At 37.9% G+C, this 21,354-nt stretch overlaps 1 protein-coding gene across 3 annotated transcripts in view; it reads right to left on the bottom strand.

Moving 5' to 3' along the window:
- SNCAIP (synuclein alpha interacting protein) overlaps nt 1–21,354 on the bottom strand; it is an 86,316-nt gene that overhangs the window by 52,190 nt on the left and 12,772 nt on the right. For all 3 annotated transcript variants that reach the window (XM_013131055.3, XM_031043118.2, XM_031043117.2), the window contains exon 2: nt 459–561. In XM_013131055.3, the coding sequence (XP_012986509.1) occupies nt 459–515 (57 nt within the window). In that variant the 5' untranslated portion in view covers nt 516–561. The remainder of the gene's footprint in view (nt 1–458; nt 562–21,354) is intronic.

Below are 21,354 nucleotides of genomic sequence, written 5' to 3'. Positions count from 1 at the left end.
CACACCTGTTGATAAAATCTTGTTATATTTGGCGATGGCTACTGGAGGAAAGGGCAGAGTGACAACTGATTTGGAAAAGGAGCAATTCAGAAGTGAGAGAGGCAGGAGGTTTTTTACAACTTAAATCCATTCAGTTAAAAACAAGGTAAACATCATTTTGGTGTCTAAGGCTAGCATCAGAGTGCATATCTCACATGAGGCAGCAGAGTAGACAAGCAACCCAGAAACATAACTCTCTTATTAATTTCATTTACAAGCAATTTTTAGTACCTGGAGGACAGGAATCAAGATTTCCTTTAAAAAACACATTATTTTATTCTAAATTCAACTTATTTAAACATTGTTACATGAGAAGTAAAAAGCAGTATGTCTTCCAATAGTAGTGTAGTTCATTGTATCAGGATTGAGAAATCTAAGAATATCTCAACCTGAACAAATAAAATAAGACTTGTACTTACCGATATATCATCACTAAAGTCTATTTCATCCAAATCAAGGTATTCAGGGGCTTCCATTATTCTTCTATGGACATTTTGGGTGAGTCAGCATAGTAGTAAAGACCTAATTAAGAAAAAAAGAAATTGATTGTCTAATGAAGAGACAAAATTCATACAGAAATGGTTTAATATAGTTTCTAAATTACTGAAAACATTTAACTTGTATTGTCAAGTCTTTCCTAATTTAATACTAAAAGCTAAATGCAATTTGCCATCTCTACTCTGCATACCACAAACAAGCCTTTTTAAAATTTAAGGGAGAATAATACTTGAACCAGAAGCCAAAAATGCTTGATTCAGCACCACTCAGTCCTTCCGTAAGTTCAGTATAGGTGTAAAGACCTAAGCTGTTGAGCATCTTCATAAAAACTAAAGTCATAGCTACGTTAATAATGTATCTTCCTTAAGGATGCTATTATTTTACTGGCCTGAATGCAGCAACTTCTGTTACTATAGTTCTCCTCTGCCCAAGAAGGTAGGGAAGAATTGAGAATCATGCTGTGCACAGAAAACAAAATCCTATCACCTTTGCTCCACTTACAAGCAATCTTGTAACTCCACTTACAAGCAACCTTGCAAGTCCACTTACAAGCAGTCTAACACATAATGCAGTCCATGTTTTACACATGGGAGATTTATCTCCCCTCAGCCTGCAAGTGCACTTCTCCCAGAAGAGTAACCAAGGCAAAAATATAATTACATCAATGTGAATTTAATATCTGTGGCCTTAACCATTTTCCTTACATCAAGGCAGAAAGAAAACTCTTTTGCAAAGCAAGAAATTTGGCTGGAAAGGCAATATGTAATTCTGAATAAATTGGAGCTTAAACAATCAAAAGACTAAAGACAATAAAACCCTCATTAGTTTTTTAATCCTAACTAGAATGAAGGTGTGTGTTATCACTACAGACAAGTACAATAGAACTGCACAAGGAAACTATTTTAAAGGAAGCTGAAAAATAAAATCACTGCGTTTTTAAATAATGTGAGGTGCTGTATAAGTGTCAAGTATTATTATGAAAGCAAATTAAAACCTTCTAGCACTTTTACATAACAAAAGGAAACGCCTGAAGAAAAAAACAATAATACAAGCCCAGTTTATTCATTTGACAACTGCCAAGAAATAAGTTCATGAATAATGAAGTCAGCTGTGTAGGTCTAAATAAAAACACTGTGTGAAACATTCATATGCAGTTAAGAATGTCCTAGGAAAAGGAAAGAAAATGCTTTTCTGCAGGTGCTACTGGCAAACAAAACCTCAGTTAATGTCCTTCATAAGACAAAGAAACATGATCTTAAGACACCTGCTCTTGAAAAGTTATTAGAAGAAGAACCAAGAGGCAAACTTACAGTTTTAACCTGAAAGAGCTGGGAGGAAAAAAAAAATGCAAATTCTTATTTCTTCTTATTTCTCAGAAAGTTACTGAAAGTAAAGTACTATTCAGCATCATTTTCTTTCTAAATGAATGTGCTCCTTTTGGCTAGGGTAGAGTTAATTTTCTTCATTGTAGTTTGTATGGGGCTGTATTTTAGATCTGCGCTGGAAACACTGTTGATAACACAGGGACCTTTTCATTACTAATGAGCAGTGCTTACACGCTGCCTCTCAGCCCACCCCACCAGTAAGGAGGCTACAGATGCACAAGAAGCTGGGAGGGGACACAGGTAGGACAACGGACACCAACTGACTCAGGGGATATCCCACATCTTATGGTGTCATGAGCAGTATATGAAGATAGGGGAAGAAGAAGGAAGAGGGGATATTCAGAATGATGGTGTTTATCTTCCCAAGTCACCATTACACGTGATGGAGAGCTGCTGTCCTGGAGATGGCTGAACACCTGCTTGCCCATGGGAAGTGGTAAATGAATTCCTGGTTTTGCTTTGATTGTGTTCATGGCTTTTGCTTCACTTACTGACCCATGAGTTTTCTCACTTGTGCCCTTTTGAGTCTCTCCCCCATTCCACTGAGGGAAGTCAACGAGCAGCTATAAGGAGTTTAACTGCTGTATGGGCTTAAACAAGGAAAATGAGAAAGGAAAAAAGGCAGGGGGTGAGGGGAGGGAAGTGGAGGGGAGGGGAGAAAGGGAGGATGAAAAAGGGGGAAAGCATGTATTTTCCTTAATGAATTAGGGTATTTGGGTTTTTTTGCAAAAAGAGAACTCCTGGGGAGGAGAAACTGGGGGAGGAAGGCAGCATCTAAGAGCTACCTCAACTACCTGTTACTGGCTCTTATTGAGACTGTTAGACTTGAGTGAAGCAATGAGAAATGAGCCAGATACAAAAAGATAAAAACGGTATAAAGCCCTCAAGTCAGCTCAATATGAGGAAATAGAAGTGGCTAGAATGTGAAACTAGTCAGAAGCACAATTCCCAAATGGTAAGTTTATTCTTAAAGGGAACCACTAAAATTCATCAAAATCCCTGTAATGAGAGGAACTAGCTGTTGTGAAAAGGCGTGACATATTCAAGTCTACAGGTTCTTTTCCACATTAAAGATTTTGCTTTCTTAACAAAATCATAGAATTTCAGCATTTATAAGGTTTATGCTTTAACATGTTGCATTTGGATGACATTAAAGCTTACTTGTGGCAAAGTGCACTGCCACTTTATGGGGTTTGCTTAGCAACTTTTTGGTAACATGGTGTTACAGGGGTGGTTTCTGTGAAAACACAGCATAAGTTTCCCCTGTCTCAATCCTAGCTGACTCCAAGACTGTCCCAGTACTGGCCAAAACTGAACCTACTAGTGACAGTGGTAGTGCCTCTGGGGTAACATGATATCCCAGAAGAAGGGGAAAAAACCCTGCTGCACAACAGCAGCTGGGAGAGAAGAGTGAGAAATGTGAGAGCAACAGCCCTGCAGACAGGAGATGGAGACGATGCTCCAGGCACTGGAGCAGAGGTTGCCCTGCAGCCGTGGTGCAACCCATGGTGAGGCAGCTGTGCCCCTGCAGCCCATGTAAGTCCATGGTGGAAAAGATTCCATCTGCAGCCCATGCAGGACCCCACACTGATGCAAGGGAATGCTTGAAGGAGTCTGTGATCCTGGGGAAAGCCCACACTGGAGCAGGGTCATGGCAGGAGCTGTGGCCCCATGAAGGGAGGAGCCCACACTGGAGCAGGTTTGCTGCAGGACTTGTGACCCACAGGGACCCACATTGGAGCAGTCTGTTCCTGAAGGATGCACCCTGTGGAAGGGAACCACACTGGAGCAGGGGAAGAGTGTGAGGTGGAAGGGGTGGTAGAGACAACATATAATGAGCTGAATGCAACCCCCATACCCTATCCCTCTCAGCTGCTGAGGGAGAAGGATGCACAGGAGTGAAGTTGAATGTGGGAAGGGAGGGGTGTGGGGAAGGTGGTCTAGGTCTCATGTGTGCTTCTCACTATCCTGCTCTATTTCTAATTGGCAACAAATGAAATTAATTTACCCCACATTGAGCCTGCTTTGCCTATCTTGATCTCAGCTCAGGAACCTTTTAATCTTATTTTCTCTTCTTGTCCTGTTGGGCATCTGACAGTCAAGCAAAATCAACTTATCACAGAATCCCTCCACAGAGGTAAAGACTAGCTGTCAGTTTATCACCATGACTACCAGCTCAAATCAAGTAATTAAGCCAGTTTTATGAGCAAGGTAAGTGCCAGCTCTGTAGGTACTGTCTTACATAAATTACAGGATTGTAGAATCTACCCAGTACTATTCCATAAGGTGATACATGTGTGAAGTATGAATAAGAATTAAAATATAAAAGTTTAAAGGTTAAAGACATAAATAGACTATATCACATGCAAAGAACCTAAAACCAAACCACAGCTTCACTGAGTTTGTTTTTCACTGGAATTAAATGGATTAAAAACCCCTCATCGGTATGTTTAAAAATCAATGAAAGAGATAAATAAAGCTACTCTAAGCATGTCACACAATAAGCCAGAATCAAGAAGTGACATCAAATTTTTATTTTGCAGTTAAAACTGATATATTCAAGTTAAAAAAAAAAAACAAACCCAACCAAAAAACAAACCTGCATAGAGAACTACTATTCCTCATTACCACATATCTCAAGATTTTAGAACAAAAAGATCTCAACCTTTCAAACTTATTTAGTTCTAAATTGCAAGAAGCCATTAAGAAAACAAACAAACAAAACCCACCAGAAAATACCCCAGCTACATCCATCATGGGTGACAAAAGGACTACATTTTACCTAAAGGTGTACAAAACTCCTTGTGCCAGTACACAGCCTTGCTACATTACTTCCCCAAAACGTTATCTTCTGTCTTCTCAAAACATAAAGACTATGAAACACAGAAAGGCTGAAGAGAAAATTGGTAACCAAAATAAACATATTTCCTCTATGGAAAAATTATCTTTCTGAAAATAGTGTCCAGTTATATGTAAAGAAAGGGCAAGAGAGTTATGCATTCTGTTTGCTGTAAGATTTTAATTTTTCACTTGATGAGGTAAAACTGCACAGCAAATCAGGACAAATACTATGACCAAATATGATTTCCCATGAGTATACTTGGAGTCTAATTCAAGAGGTGCACTTTTTTGATACAATTCAACATAGTAGAACTACACTATATATAATGCAAACCATATGGTAAGCACAGTGCTCAGAGTTGTGACTATTTTGAGACCAATGCTGGCTGAATCCAGCATATCACCAGAAGCATAAACAATCTGACCACCACTCACTAGCAGATCACAAGCACAACTGGTCAAATTCAAGGTAAAAATAAGTGCAATCAAAATTACAACTGCCAGCAAAGAATGACATGAGATGAATAATGTATGTCCAGCATTAAGACCAAACCAATACAGATGACGATCTCTAGCCTGCCAGCAGAAATGTCTGATCAGTTTTCTTAACTGTATTTTGGAAGCTAGTCATTAAATTTCCCACAAAATTTAATCCAGAAAACAGCATTTCTTGTCTGGAAATTTGTCTTGCAGAGAGACACATACACACACATTTACATTTTATACGGGTAAAAAAAAATCCTATTTCCTATCAGAATTCACAGCTAAAAGAAAGAAGCTGCATAAACATCACCCATATGCGCTCAAGAAAATTTGCTCTTTTTTATAGTTACATGAAAAAATTTCACCAGGAGGAATAATCCAGCTAAAAATTACCACACACAAATGTGGTGATAATATTGGTAGAATAACATATTGCATATGTTGCACTGCAATAGATATTAAACAGTGATTAGGTTGTAAAATAAAGCAAAAAAGAAAACCCCAAACTCACCCTTCTCCTTTTCAAACAGCAGCAGAAATCCTTTTTGTTTTTCCAAAACACAGATTTTGTCTGCTGTTGTCCTTCTTAGCTAAAGTAGTTGTCTGAACACTGTTCCTGCTACTGACAAATATTCAATACAATTATGTGAATGAGGAAAAGCAAAGGCACAAAGAAAGCAATTCCCAGTAAAATGATAATTTAAAAAACCCCAAACAACCAACAAAGCAAAACAAAAACACCCCAACAATTAAGTATTAGATACAGAAAAACAAATCCATCAGTTTCTGCAAACACTAAAGCTCCACTCTAGAGTGAAGGTATGCATTACCTAGAGATTAAATGCTCACACTGTCCACAGATTTCTTTTTTAATGTAGATCAAGACTTGGATTTGTCTCACCACACAGTCTCAAGAAAACAATCACACCAACAAAAGTCCCTAGGGGCTGATGAGCCTTCTGAGGATGAAGAAGACTGAATGTGGGAATGGCAGGACTGCTTTAAAAGCCAGTCCTCATGCTGACTTTGTATTGTGAAGCCAGTGGGCATTGCCTTATCCATACTAAGGCACATCAGGCAAGAACAAGATCATACAGGTGAACATTTGCTGTCTGTCAATTAACTGAGTGAATGGAGAGACTGGCATGGGAGGTACAAGGCAGGCAAGCATCTGTTTCTTGTTCTGTCTGCTCAATGCAAAACTGTGGACTAAAAAAACATAACTGATTTGCCCTTTGCAACAAGGCTGTAGCAAATACGGTAGCTTTGAAAGGAATCTGATCCAGTATCTCAGCCAAAAACAGTCTCAGTGCTCCACATGAAAGACTAAATCCAAGAGGGAGCACAGGGGAAATATCCTCTATTGAGCCAAAACAAAATAACTAATTAAGAATGCATCATTTTAATTATTTATGGATACACAGACAACAAGGACAAATAACAATAAAATAATCTGCTGTCAATTAAATTTCTACTTTGGTCGTAACTCTAAGAAATCCTGCTAAATGCCACAGGGGATTTTATTTTCCACATCTCAGAACAGCTATACCAAAATATTTGAGGATTTACTTAAACTTTTAATTAAATATAAAGTAAATCAGATGTAAATACTTCTATGGTGGTTGGCAAAAGACTGTTTCCTTATGCACAGTTAATATTAAAGATTTAGGCTTTAAACACCAGAATGCCATGACGATTGCTTTTTAATTAAGGGATAAGGTTACATTTTACAATGATAGTTCTAAGATAACAAAATAAACATATCACCCTTTCCTAAGCATCAGAGACTATAGCAGCTCAAGATGAAGATTCATGGGCAGAAAGCAAAGACCTTACATCTTTAATTTAAGCATACAGTATGTTTTTCAAGTAATGTTTGAAATCTGGTTAAGTGTCTGAATTTTATTCCCCGACATTAAGAAATACCAAGAGCATAAACCAAAGTTTCTTCACTTTGAAATAAATAGAACAGTGTAATGTTACATTATGTTAAATCTATTCAGCATGCAGTGAGAAGCCCAGCACCTAATTAAAATTCACGGTTCAGGAATGTACATCATCTATCAGCAGTAGGAAATATCTCGAACCTTGAATTCAGTTCCTCCACCCTCATATTCCTTTGTAACAGTGAAGTTCTACCAAAAATTGATTTGTCCTTCTAACCCTATTTATTACATAGTATAAAGAAAGCCTGTGTTCAGGAGCACTGCTATAATTCGAGGATATGAGATCTGGACTATTTAATGAAGGCAAGAAAGCTTGTCCAATGGATCCCAGCAAAGCCAGTCTGGGCTAACACCACTGCCTCTTCAGCTATCACACCTCTTACTACTTCTTCTGCTGGTGCCTAGCTGTGACAAATGCAGAATACAAGGAGAAAGCATCAAAGATGTAGAAAGCTTGCAGTTTCATCTGAACAGAATTAGAACAGAACATAATAGAAATAACAGAAAATTTCAGTTGGAAGGGACCTACAATGATCATCTAGTCATGAGAAATATTTTGTATTTATTACTATACATATACACTTGTAGAAGACCTCAGCTTCTCATTCTTATTTGCATTCTCTTCATTGTCCCTAATGTGGAAATTACGTGGATAAAATCAATTGATATTCAAGCACATGACTTCAAGAACAGAAAGATGACACCATAGCTCAAATGGAGGTTCGTTTTCTTTTCAATCATACCACTTTCGCTTCATTCAGTCACATAAAATGACAATCTGACATACGGGTAGACTTGGTAGACAATTCCAAGTCACACAAGGATTTGTGATAACACAGTGAAGTGCATTGTGCAACCAATTTTTGTAACCTTCTAGGGGTCTCAAAGTGTTCTTTTTCCAATTACATGAAATAACATCTTTTCTATTACTTGCCATGCTCAGTGTCTGGATTGTCTATTACTGACTGAGCACATCTCTTGTACTAGTTTGTTTTATTTACTTTTCTTCCTTCTATTTTCCAAGAAAAATATATTGTGAATGAAATTATCTATCTTGTCAAATTTTAAAATAAATATATAAAGGGAAAGCTCAGTAGGAAGGGAGATTTTAAAAAGTAAAGGTTAATTTTAAATAGTATTGTACTGTTAAACAAAAACAACCAAACCAAACAAAAAGTTAACAGTGAGGCTGAAAAATTATGTGATTTATTTCAGTGAAGGAATGAATTCTGAGACCAGGATTACCTTATCCTTTATCGCATTTATACCAAAGCTTTCCTGAGTTTAAAAGTTCACAGCAGCAATTCATAACAGTATGATACTTCTCAAGCAAGTAAAAATAAAAGCATTGCTTTTAATCACCATGCAAGTATCATCAGTGCACAAGCTACACTGATAGGACAGGAAGAAGGAATGCAATGAAGCACAACAATTTTCCAAGACCAAAAGATGCTATTTTTAAAATTCAACTTCAGAAAAACTCTGCATTTCAGACATGTGGAAACAATATACCCACAGCTCTGAAGAGGCACGAATACTGAGCCCAGTTCTGTTCCTAATGAAGTCACTGGTTTTAGATAAGAACAAATGTATTTGTTTCTGGCCAGACAAAACTGAACTTCTCCTGGTTGTCTGCCTAGACCTCAAGAACACATACTGCTTAGATATAAACCAGTCTTATCGAATCTTAAAGGAGATGAGCCAGCAAAGTGTGGTTGCAGCCCAGAAAGCGAACTGTACCCTGGGCTATATCAAGAGGAGCGTGGCCATCAGGTTGAGGAAGGTGATTCTGCCCAACTCTAGTGAGACAAAATTTGCAGTACAGGTTCCTGCTCTGGTGTCACCAATACCAGAAAAACATGGGTCTGCTGCAGCAGCTCCCAAGGAGAACCACAGAAATGATCAGAGGGCTAGAGTACTTCTCCTGTGAGGAAAGGCTGAGTTGGGCTTGTTTAGCCTTGCAAAAGAGAAGACTTGGAGAGATCTTACTGTGGCCTTTCAATACTTAAAAGGGGCCTATAAAAGAGATGTGAACACACTTCTTAGCAGGGCCTGTTGTGACAGGTCAAGAGGTAATGGTTTACCTAAAAGAGGGTAGATTAAGATAAAATACAAGGAATACATTTTTTACAAGGATGGTAAAACCCTGGAACAAGTCACCCAGAGAGGTGGTAGGCGTCCCATCCCTGTAGAAATTCAAGGCCAGGCTGGATGTGGTTCTGGGCACCATGGTCTAGTTGAAGATGTACATGCTCATGGCAGGAGGGCTAGACTAAGTGATCTTACAACCCAAACTATTCTATGGTTCTATGATTCTGTTTTAAAGAAGTCACTTAAAGGTAGGTAATAGTGTATGGTTTACCTACTTTGTCTTCTATCCCCATGAACTGTATGGAAAATTCATCAGAACTTGAGGCATTTAAACGTCAAGTATCTTTAATGATTACAACAATTTATACTATGCAGTCTGTTAGCAAATATTTGTCACGATTAACAGAGTGAAGATAAAGTGTGCTTATGATGACACAGCTCCTAATGTTTGTTGGGGATTTTTTTAGGAGGTTGAACTGTATTCCATGTAACTTACTACAAAGGGAATGCGTTACTCCAAGGATGACATCTGAGCTCCAGTAAAGTACAAACAAGCTTTTTAACAAACAAGTTAAATCTCTGTGTGACTAAGACATCATGCACCTTAAGGAGTATCTATTTGGCTGTTAGGAAGTACTTCCTTCTTGCTTTTGTAAATACTACTCAATTTAGTGCTCTCATGAATAACCACTAAATTTAGTATTAAGGGAGAGTAATTCTACTTCTTCATTCCCAAAAGAAAATGGCAACCTAACAAAACCAAATCAATATTCAGGCTACCGAGTTTTTACTGTAAAGAAAGAAATCTGCTCACTGCAAACCACCCCAGGTTTCTCATAATTAAATCATCCTTTCCACCCCACAGTTCATATTTCCCTCAACATTCAAGCATACAGAAAACTAGACTTTCAAGCATTCAGCCAAAATAAATGCACTTGGGCATTGTGGACTGAGGCCTAGAAAAATAAACCTGTTTGTTTCAATTAGTCTAGAAGGAGAACCCTTTGGAATTGGAAATTTACAGCTGTTATTTTAAAATTGAAACAGCATACGTGATTCAAGCATGTGCAAAAGCTAAGGCACTGATTAATGACAGGATCAAAACAAATAAGAGGTCAATTGATCTGCTGAAAAAGAGATATTTAGTTGGCTGTATTTGATTAACTTATGGTTTTATTTGCTTTGAACTACTATAAAGTTATTTGCTCTTAATGCAAAATACCTTACAGTCAAGCAAAATTAATATGCTTACATCATTGCACTCAAGCTTATATGGCAACTTGTTTCAGTTATTTCACACCAGCTAGCTCTATGGACTTTAAGACTCACCAACATGCAGATCCAAACCAGATCAAACAACCATCCTGCATAAATGACATAAGCACATACATGTACAAATGAAGGGGAAGACCAGACAGAAACCTCACTAGAATACACAGCAATAACTATTACCATAACTTATCCCTAGAGTGCCACTGTTTGTACTGATATAGTGACAGCAGAGTACAAAGTAGGATAGTAGTTGTACTGGATGCTCTGTGCACATTTGAAACATTGGAACATACAGTTGCTGCCTTGGATGCAATCCACAGCCAAACTGCAAGTAAAGCAGGTGGTGGGATTTATTACAACTTCTAACATCTTAACTTTTGCATTAGAAGTGGGACATGGTCTGGCTCTGCCACTTTATCCACTTGCCAACTCATGTCAGTAAGAAACACAGAGGTACCATGCACAGAGGTATAGTTTCTACTGAGCACACTGCAGCAGCATCCTTTTCTCTCCTCTGTGACATGTTGTTAAACTTCTCACACACACGGACCACAGAATAACCATTAATTTCTATAAGCTTATTACTTATTTAGCAATTTTCCATATAAAAAAGATTTTACATGTGAGGCAAGGCAAAATGAAATGATGCACTGTTCACTCTTCTCAGCCATTTTGTATTACAGGGTATTAAACTAGTCAAGCGTGGAAAATATCATGTAGTTCTACTTATTTCCACTCTACTTTCGTCCCACTTACCTAAGCTGCGGAGTACTACTTCCTGACAGCCACTGACCCTATTTGGGCATGAAAGCTTCTCCCTTCACTTGTTTAAAAAGGGTCTTTAAATGGTAAGGAGCTCCTGCTACTTCGTTTAGACTGTTCTTTAAATATGTATTTAACTTCATGTTATCTACAGTTATGGCTCATTCTCAAAATGAATTTGTTCAGTCTCACCACTAACGTTTCATGGCAGTGTGACTCTAAAGTGACAAAGTGTTTCTGCTTAACATAGAGAATAATAGTTTTCAAATCTCTGTTATACAAAAGATACTAGTGTCCATTTAAAATTATCTACTTGTAAATTTAAAATCCAGTCATCCACAGATATATGAAACAGTCACCCCAAAAAACTAAACTACCTAAAGTGTGATATTCTTATCATTCAGATTTGAAGGGGCCTGAGATCATTTAGCCCAACCCCTCTGCTCATTCAGGGTCAGCTAGAGTAGGTTAAGCCCAGGACTGTCCAGTTGGCTTCTGAGTATCTCCAAAGATGGAGAACTCCATATATCTCTGGGCAACATGTGCCACTGTTTGACCTGTAAAAAAAAAAGTGTTTTCTTGTGTTCAGATGGAATTTCATGTGGTTCATTTTGTGCCTATTGCCTCTTGTTCTGTGAGTGGGCACCACAGAGAATAGACTCGTTCCCTCTTCTTCATTCTATCCCATCAGGTATTTATACACATAGGTAAGAGTCTCCTGATCCTTTTTTTTTTTCTGCAGGCTCAACAGTCCCAGTTCCCTCAGCCTCTGTTGATATGAAAGAGGCTCATGTCCCTTAATCCTCTTGTCTCTGCACTGGACTTGCTCCAGTAAGTCCGTATCTCTCTCATACTGGAGAGCCCAGAGCTGGACCCAGTATTATAGGTGTGGCCTTGCTGGGGCTGAGCAGAAAGGAAGGACCACCTCTATTGGCTTGGTGGCAAAACTCTGACTAAAGCAACACAGAAGTCTGTTGACTAACTTTGCCACAGCAGCATATTTCTGGCTCATGGTCAGCCTGGTGTCCACAAAGACCCCCAGGTCCTTCTTTGCAGAGCTTGTTTCCTGCCGCTTAACCCCAAACATTTGTGGATTCACGGGGTTATTCCTCCCCTGATGCAGGACTTGGCATTTCTCACTGCTGAACTTTGTGTAATTCCTTTCTGCCCAGTCCATCATCCTGTCCAGGTCCCTCTGAATGGCAGCACAACTCCTTTCAGTTTTGTATCATCTGCACACTTCATGAGACTGCACTCTCTCCCATTTTCCAGGTCTGTTTAACAGCTCATATGAAGATTTGAAGCAGTACTGCCACCAGTACTCACTGCTGGGGTAGACCACTAGTGACACCATTAATTAAACTTTGTGCTAGTGATCATAACTCTCTGGGCGCAGCCACTCAGATAGTTTTGAATACATCTCCCTGCCCACTTGAGCCAGCTTTTGTCAGCTTGTCTTTATGGATGCTATGGGACACAGTGTTAAAAATCTTAGCAAACAACATCCACTACTCTCCCACTATCCACCTGCATCCCCCTGCCTGTAGAACACTGTCGGGTTGGTTATGCATTGTTTCTCTTTCCTGAATCAATGCTGACTACTCTAGATCATTTTCTTGCACTTCATGTGTTTGAAAGTGCTTTGTAGAAAGTTTCTCTCCATCACCTTACTAGAGACTGAGATAAGGCTGATCTCTTTTTTTGGTTTTGGGGAAAAACTCTGGTTTTCCACAGCTTTTCCTTCTCACCCTTCTTGAAGTCAGGACTGACATTTGGTCTTCTCCAGCCTTCAACAACCATGACCTTTCAAAGATAATCTAGACTGGTCACACAATGACATCATCATCTCACTCAACACTGATGGGTGAAGCCTGTCAGGCCCCACGTAGGTGTGTCCAGCTTAAGCGCTCCCTTGTCCTTCACCTTGTCTTCCTCCCTGTTCTTCCTTTCTCCAAACCTTTCCTCTGATCTCAGGTGCCTGGGATTCCTGCAGCCTGTTACACCCATAAAGACTGACAGAGGACACTGGGTAACTTGGCTTTTTCTGTGACTGGTGTCACTAGCTCCTTTTCCCCATTCAGCAGCAGGTTCGTGTTTTCCCTGGTCTTTCTTCGGCTGCTTATGTACTTACAGAAGCCTTTCCTGTTACCCTTCACATCCTTTGTCAGACTCAACCCCAGGTCAGACTTGGCTTTCATCAATGCAAGATCAGACAAGAACTTTATACTGCTCCCGGGTTACCTGCCCCTGTTCCAACTACTGTACATTTCATGTTTGAATTCACTCAGGAGCTCCTGGCTCATTCATTCGGTAAGCAGAACTGACTCCTGCCACCTTTGCTTTATTTCCTGCTTGTTGGGCTGGACTTGTTTTCAACTTAGAGGTGGCCTTTGTATACCAACAAGTGAATTCAGACTCCTCTTCTTTCCAGAGCTGTAACCCATTGGATTTTTCCAAGCAGATCTCTGAAGAGAAGGATGGACTAGTACTGGCTGCTATGTTAACAATGATTTCTTTCTGTAAGCATTTATTTCCCTATTATTTTTCTAGTTTATAAATTTGTGTGAATCTAAAGAAAACAAATATTTAATTTCAAACATTGGATATCATAATACTAGTAATGTAGGATATACAACATTGAAAACTAAACCCAAAGCAGAGATTAAGCCTTTGCATTTTATATACATTTTTACATATTGGCATGGTTTCAATGCCTTTTGATTTTAGTGTCCTCCTTATATACTGAAATAGTTGACAGAGAAGAGAACAAAAAAGAAATAATACTGTTTAAAGAATTTTTGGTTTGTGCAGAAACAGAAATACCTATCAAAATAATTGTTTGCATAATTATGATATAAACAAGCTGCAATTAGGATGTACTTATAATTTCATTATGTTGCTCTTTATGACCAAAATATCCTGTTTGTTCTCCTGTTCAAACAGAAAAAAAAAAACAACCCTCTTCATGAAAGCAATTCTTTACAGTGTTTCAAAAGGAAGCTGGAGCTGGTAAACACATGTTCTTATGGGAAATTGCCATAATCCTGACTACATCCCAGCAGGCTCTGAAAATATTTCTCACAAAGTCCCTTCTATAAAATCTAGAACATATGTACAACAGACTATGCTTCACATCCTTTTAAGGAACTTGTCAGATTAATTAAGAGAGCATCACTCTTTTATTTCTTTTCAAATATCTGTCTTTTGCTACAGGTATTCTGCAGTATTTGTTTTCTCTCCTATTTTCATGATTTCTGCATGTCTCTGAAAGAGGCCATGAAAGTTTATATCTAGACACTCCACTGACACCATCTTACTGTAGCTTTCTAATGCAGTAAGGCCAACACACAGGCTATTGATAAATGCATTTCATTATGTTTGTATCATTAAACTCCTACTATTCTTCCAGGACAATTATCAGAGAAATCAATACAGTTGTTATTTTTTATGTGGTTGCTAAGAAGTTCTGAAATTGATCCCACAGCTTTTTTATTATTATTGACTGATACATTAAAAAACACAAACAGATCAACATAGCCACCTTACTAATTGTCATTCAGCTAAATATCTATGAGCCATTAGAGACATTCAAAAGTCAGAAATTTCTGGATGGGGAACACTAACATTGATGAAAATTTTAAAAAACTTTACCACTTGAAAAGTGTAGATCACTCTTTACAATCTAAAATGGACAGCATGACTTACTCAGCTGTTTTTTCTTTACTACTTCTTTTCTGAGTTTTTATACTCTTGCATCTAACAAGGCTACCCAGTTAGAGACCACATAAGACATGGAAACACTCTGAATGCAATCAGAGAAAAGTGCAGAAAATATCTTGAACTTTTTATTCTGAATATAGGTCTGTCATATTCCAAATCAGACACCTAGCAATTAGTCTTCCTGAAGGGCTCTGTCATTCAGCATCACCTACTGTAATTATCTATTTTTGCCAAAACCAGAACTAGTAGCAGCTAGAACTCTGCCAGGACTACTGTCCATGTAAAGCATGCACCACATCCTCTCTCAGCTGCTATGTTTTCCAGAATTGTTTAACAGACAGATGAAAAGGCATGCCTCACTGTCTCCCACTAACTGAAGCAATAATGTTCTGTGCAAGTTCAAATCGAGTGTGTTAAAGATAGCACAGATAAGGAAAGGGAATGGGTGCACTTCTGCCCTGTCTAATTTACTACATTTTTTAAAAGTGGATTTGGAACTCCTCCCTTCTGATTTATCAGTATTGTACTCTCACACTTATTCCATATTGGTAGAAACAGCTGCAGAAAATGCAGCAGAGAGAAAGAAAAAACCTCAGAGCTTTAATGAACAGAGAGGAATTTATAACCAATGCCCTCCATGGTGAAGCATTACAAATGGTAAGATTAGTTTTTAAACCAGAGTGTTTTCCTTTACCACATGCAAAAATATTGCAATAGTATTTTTAACTTTTTGGATGTCAGTTGGCCACAATGACTTGCTACTACAGTTGGAAACCAGACCACAAATGTCCTACCACTAAAGTTTAAATCTATCTCCTGGGTTTGACTCCACACTATGAATTACTAAAACAAACAGGAAAACTTCTCATTTACACTCTTGTTACTTTCCATTCAGGACTCTAATCTCCAGACAACTATTCAAACTCCCCTGCCCCACTATATGTGACTCTCTTAAAGCCCAATATTTTAAGTGCTCTGCCTTAAAGGACTCTAACTACTTCTGTGGGTGTCACTGTTAATTAAGGACACATGGAAAGGAAATGTGGGAGCCAAAAAGCAGTCTTGTTGTCTGGAAAAACACTAGAATGCATGGACATGAGTGACAACAGTAGGAAAAAGCAGAGCTGGATAACAGGAAATGTTTGCAGCTGAGAGAAACAGTCTAGTGCCTCTTGTTCAAGCATACGAGGAAGCTCAAAAATCTGCCTCAAATGAAGGATTTTTTTAATGAAAAATGAAACTGTTTAAATTTTCAAAGGTAACAGGAAACCAAAAATATTAATAAGGATGAACCTTTCAAAACTGTTAAAAGCACATTGTATTTTCTTTCTACATATTCTGTTCAGACTTCACTGAATAAGAAATCATTCATTGAGCTATCAAACCATGTAGTGAGCTAGACAGTGAGAACCAGGAAGTTTAATAGCTGAAGAGGACCAGATAGGGCTTAGTGATAAACCAGAATGGGACACCAGAAATACATTTATGCATTGACCGATTTGTAACTGTTTTTTTAATCAGCAGTAGCTTCATTTTTGCTCCACAGCACTACATTTCTGTTCAAAGGGCCAAGAAAGCATGCCAAAACCAGATGGTTCTGGTCTCTAGTAACTATAACTGATATCCAATTTGGATTCCTAGCCACTAGCCTTCACAAGTGAAAATTATGCAACTGTATCACTTAGGATGACCTCTGAAAGGGACTGCAATATGAGATACAGAAACTGTATGCCCAAGCTGTTTATCATAAAAACAGAAGGACTAAGCTCTCACCACTGAGCTATCATCTTGATTTCCAGGCCCCCCAACTCCTCCACCTCCACTGAGCCTGTACTGCACCATTGAACTCTTCTCTAGTAATGACTCTTGGACCCACCAGAAACAGCTGTTACGTTTAGTACAGTCTGTTGACAGTGATTATTGAAAGAATGCATGGCCAAATAACACAATCTCTGTTTTTTCACTAAAAATTACAACAACCAACATTTCCACTCCTAGTCCTAGGAGGGTGTAAAAGAATAAATTTAGAAACTGGGAATACATCTATCTACTGAGGGAAGAAAAAAAAATTGAGAACATTTGGCAGACAGCAGCTTAACTTCACAAGCAAATATTTAGTTATCTGCAACTGACAAGTAAGCAGAAACACTGATTGGCTAGATTTGATTTAAAATCTGCGCAAGTAATTTAGCATCAATGTTATAATGTTTAGTTTTCAAGTAAACAGTATTGTCATAGGAAAGCTTGTGCTTGTGGATAATAGTACTATAATTTGCAGTTTTATTAACATAATTTTCTCCATCTATAAAGCAAATCATCAGTCTTGGCATGTGACCAAGTTACAAGTGTAGTTGCTTTCCTGGGAATAAATGCAGCTGGCTAGGCAGTATTGTAAGACTGTTATTCCATTTTTCAACAAAGGAGTATTTCTTTTACTGCCTCTTTTTCCCCCACACACATATGCTGAAACAAGCAGCAGCACTCCAGGTAGGATGTGTCTCAGTTTCAGGAAGAGAAGACAGCTTTAATACTGTTCAGAACAAATCAGCACCAGTTGCAACTGTTTAAGAGATTATTCCTTTTAAACCAGCTCTAATCTTTTCCATTCACTTGTTGCAAGGTAAAGGGGCATTACATCTGGTAAGCAGGGAGGAACAAGGATTTCCTGGTTCATATATCCTACTAAACAGAAGAAAACATTGCCAATGCCAGAATTTGGATTGTGGAATACTGTCAAAGTTGGGAACCTTATGTGGTCCAGCATGTTCATATGGTGTTTCAATTATACAGATAATTCACTGATTTTTATCATAGCTGTACAGTCTGAAAAGGAACTCTGGACTGCAATGTCAGTTCAGCACTTAACTGCTACTAACAAATACGATCTTAGATTGCTTGTTTTCTAGTAAATCCATCTTCCAAGAACTATATTTTTGCTATTATCAAGTCAGTTGTAATGCTCACCAATGCTCCTAGAAGATTTGAGATGTCTTATGCTTCCAGCAAAACCCTGGTTTGGCAAAGAAAAGACTACACTGTCTGCAGATGTCAAGAGTCCTCTGCTAACTGGTGATTCGGGCTTGTGTAAAATATGAATGCCCCTTATGTCATCACCATCATTTCTTTCTTGTGAATAGTTCTGATATCATAGTAAAACCGTACATCAACTGCAGTGCAGATACTGTGCTGAACAGGCTGTTATTCACACATATAAATTTTGCAACTTAACTACCTTAAAAATGAAATTGAGTTTAGAGAAGGCAGAATAAGAGGGGCAAATGAATTCTAAATCTGCCTGAAATCCTGGATCCAACAGGATGTCCAACCCTCATCCAGGGATGTGTTCTCAAAGCTCTCACCATTTATCAAGAATTTCACCCACTTTGGTTGTTCACTCAAAGATCCAATACTTTCACTAAGTTTTGTAGAAGTACTGCAGTGGGTTTGCAGAAACACATGCAGAGACATAAGAAGTGCTGTGGAGTCATCCAAAGAAACTACTAAGAGTCTTCTGGGAGAGTTCTGACAAGAAATTGGGCACATCCATAGAACCATAAGTGGCAGAGACAGCAGTCTCTCCTGTAACTGTTAGATTCAAAGAGCCCATCATCAAAATACTTACGAAGCCACACTCTTCCCTTCAAGCTACTCAGCTTTTTTCTTCGCCTGCAAGTTAGTTAAGGCTTGTACAAATTCTCTAAAACTGTAGCAGGACTTTTTATGCAGTTATTTCTATCCTAAGGAAAGTGGGTGTAAGTCAGATCTAAGCAAGATCTTCCAGAAGCAGCTGGCAGTCTCACTAGGACAGAAAATACACTGTTGTGTACTACATAAGTAGATATACAGAAACCAAGAGTACATATAACAACTGATTCTGCAGAATGTCACACTCTAATACACTACAGAATCTAAAATTCAGATTTACATTGAATAACCAGACAGGATTTGCTGCTAACGTAACTGAGATTTATTTACCTGCCTGAAAACCAGAGTTGCCAAATCAGCCAGTCTTCAAGACTAAACTCAGGGGAAGGTAGTTGCAGAAATCTGAAAAGCTCTGTTTTCAGGGTCTATGAAAGAATAAGCCCTGATTATCCTCCTGCTTTCACCAGTGAATGACCTAACAGTTCTGGCATCAGCTGCACTGGCTGCAAATCACCATCTTTCTCAGTCAGGACAGGGTGCCTCAGAGTACTACATAGGGTGTGAGTGAAGGATGCAAAAAAGAAAAAGATTACTATCTCTTAATGTACACTAAACTTAGTTTTCAAAGCAAGAAAAACAGTTACTTCCTTCACTCTGCAGAGTTATGGTGATGTAAATGCAGCACTAGTGATTTTTTCACTTTCTCAGTTTTATGGAAGCAATTTCCCTCAAAGCAGGTTATTTATTATGTTGCCATGCTGAAGGCCCATGTCTAGAAAAACTGCAATCTGCAAATAGTTTTAAAAGATTTTGTAAGTGTTGTAATTTTTTGAGAATCCTGTTTGTTTTAAACATCTCCATTTACAGGGAAAGAATTTTTGCAACTGTTTGTCCTGGTGAAACTCGTGTTTTGCATGTTGCAGTTGGAGATCCAAAATAGATTTAGGGAGCATTATGTTATCGTATACCTATATTTAAAACATCATTTTCACTTTCTCCCCCATCACATCAAACTATCTTGACATGTTTGAAGAATTAAACAAAAAAAGAAAAAATGACTTTTTTAAATTTGCATTCTGAACTGTTTCAAGAGCCAAAAATACAACAATGGATTGGTACTGCAATATTTTCTTACAGAGGTTTTATGAAGACTGAATTTATAATTATACACTATCCCCTAAACAAAACACCCTCTGAAAGTGAAAGATCTCAGCAATATGTAAAAAATAGCTCTGTGCAGAAGGCCTATGAAAGGGCTTTTGCCTTTGCTTATTGAAATGGTGAAGAAATATAAAGGATATAATACCAATGAGTGAACTAAAACAAACAAAAAAAAAAATCAAAGGAATAAAATTATATATCCTATCACACTATGAATAAGATTAAATTACACCAGCAGCACAATCTGGAACAATCAGTAACAGAACATGTACAACAGTGGCAAACCTGCCATTGGTATATTTCGGAGCACTGAATATACAGAGGCTCAAGTTTAAATTGTACAGCTAGTAACTAGTTCATTGTACCTCCCCTGTGCTTTAAAAAATATTTTCTTAAGCAGAGCTACCCAAAAAAGTCTCAAATACATTTGTTTTGAGTATCAGTAATTTAACACTAACACCAAACCCAGGTTAAAATAATACATTCACCTACAAATCAGGAGATTGTGTATGACATAACTTTCCATTGAAAATGATGATTGAGCAGAAACATCAGAAATTAACTCTTCTGGTTTTCAGACATTTTAAAAATGTTAGCTCTGACCAGAAAAATCTTGATTAATAAAGCAAGCCTAAAAGACACTAATCTTTTTTCTCTACTTCCTGAAAATTTTAGAGGAAAAAAGTAATTTCTACTCCAAAGTGTGACTCCTTGCACATACAGTATTTGGAGCTAATAGGAAAAGCCCACTGCAAATTGAATTTATGGCTTTACAAGTGAAAATACAGCAGCTGAACTAACAAAATCAGGTTGAGTGTTGATGGTTTGTTTTTTTTTTTTTTAACAGCTACCTCTTATAACAGTAAATTCTATGGCAGAAATAAATTTTATTCCATATTACCTATCTGTTCTACTTTAAATACCAGTGTCAATGCAGGAAGTTCATAAATGTGAATCCTCAGGAAGCTTTCACGCATTACTGAGAACAGTAAAATGGATGGTTACACATCTGTAATCTGATCTTTGAGATGAATATAAGCAAATTGTGAGTGCACATTTTTCAAATGATTGTGTCCATTGTTTTCTGCTGACTCATGATTACTGGCAGAAATGAATAATACATTTTAATACAGTGTAGACATTCAACAGTCACAAATAAAGAGAGTATGCATGAGTATATATCCATCTTCTAAGCATACATAATGCTAAACCTATAGGTTGTCATGTGGTTTTAATACTGAAACACCAAATAATTTATAATGCAGATCTGTAAAATATATATAGAACACTGCATCAATCATGCACAAGTACTTGTGCTGTTCAACATTTCTGTAAATCCTCCATTAAACTTAAAGTTGAGACTGAACCAAAGACTTATATGGATCAAGTCATGGTTGCTTGGAACAGTGAAAGAGAGACATAAAATGGTGTGCTATTTCATGTCAGAATTATTTGCAGTTCACTTCATTATTTCAGAGAATATTAGTGACTGAAATACAGTGCACTCCACA

The sequence above is a fragment of the Melopsittacus undulatus genome, chromosome Z (genome assembly GCF_012275295.1).
Source record: "Melopsittacus undulatus isolate bMelUnd1 chromosome Z, bMelUnd1.mat.Z, whole genome shotgun sequence".
Classification (NCBI taxonomy): domain Eukaryota; kingdom Metazoa; phylum Chordata; class Aves; order Psittaciformes; family Psittaculidae; genus Melopsittacus; species Melopsittacus undulatus.
Note: the sequence above shows the minus strand (reverse complement) of the source record. Positions and strands in the feature narration are given on the sequence as shown.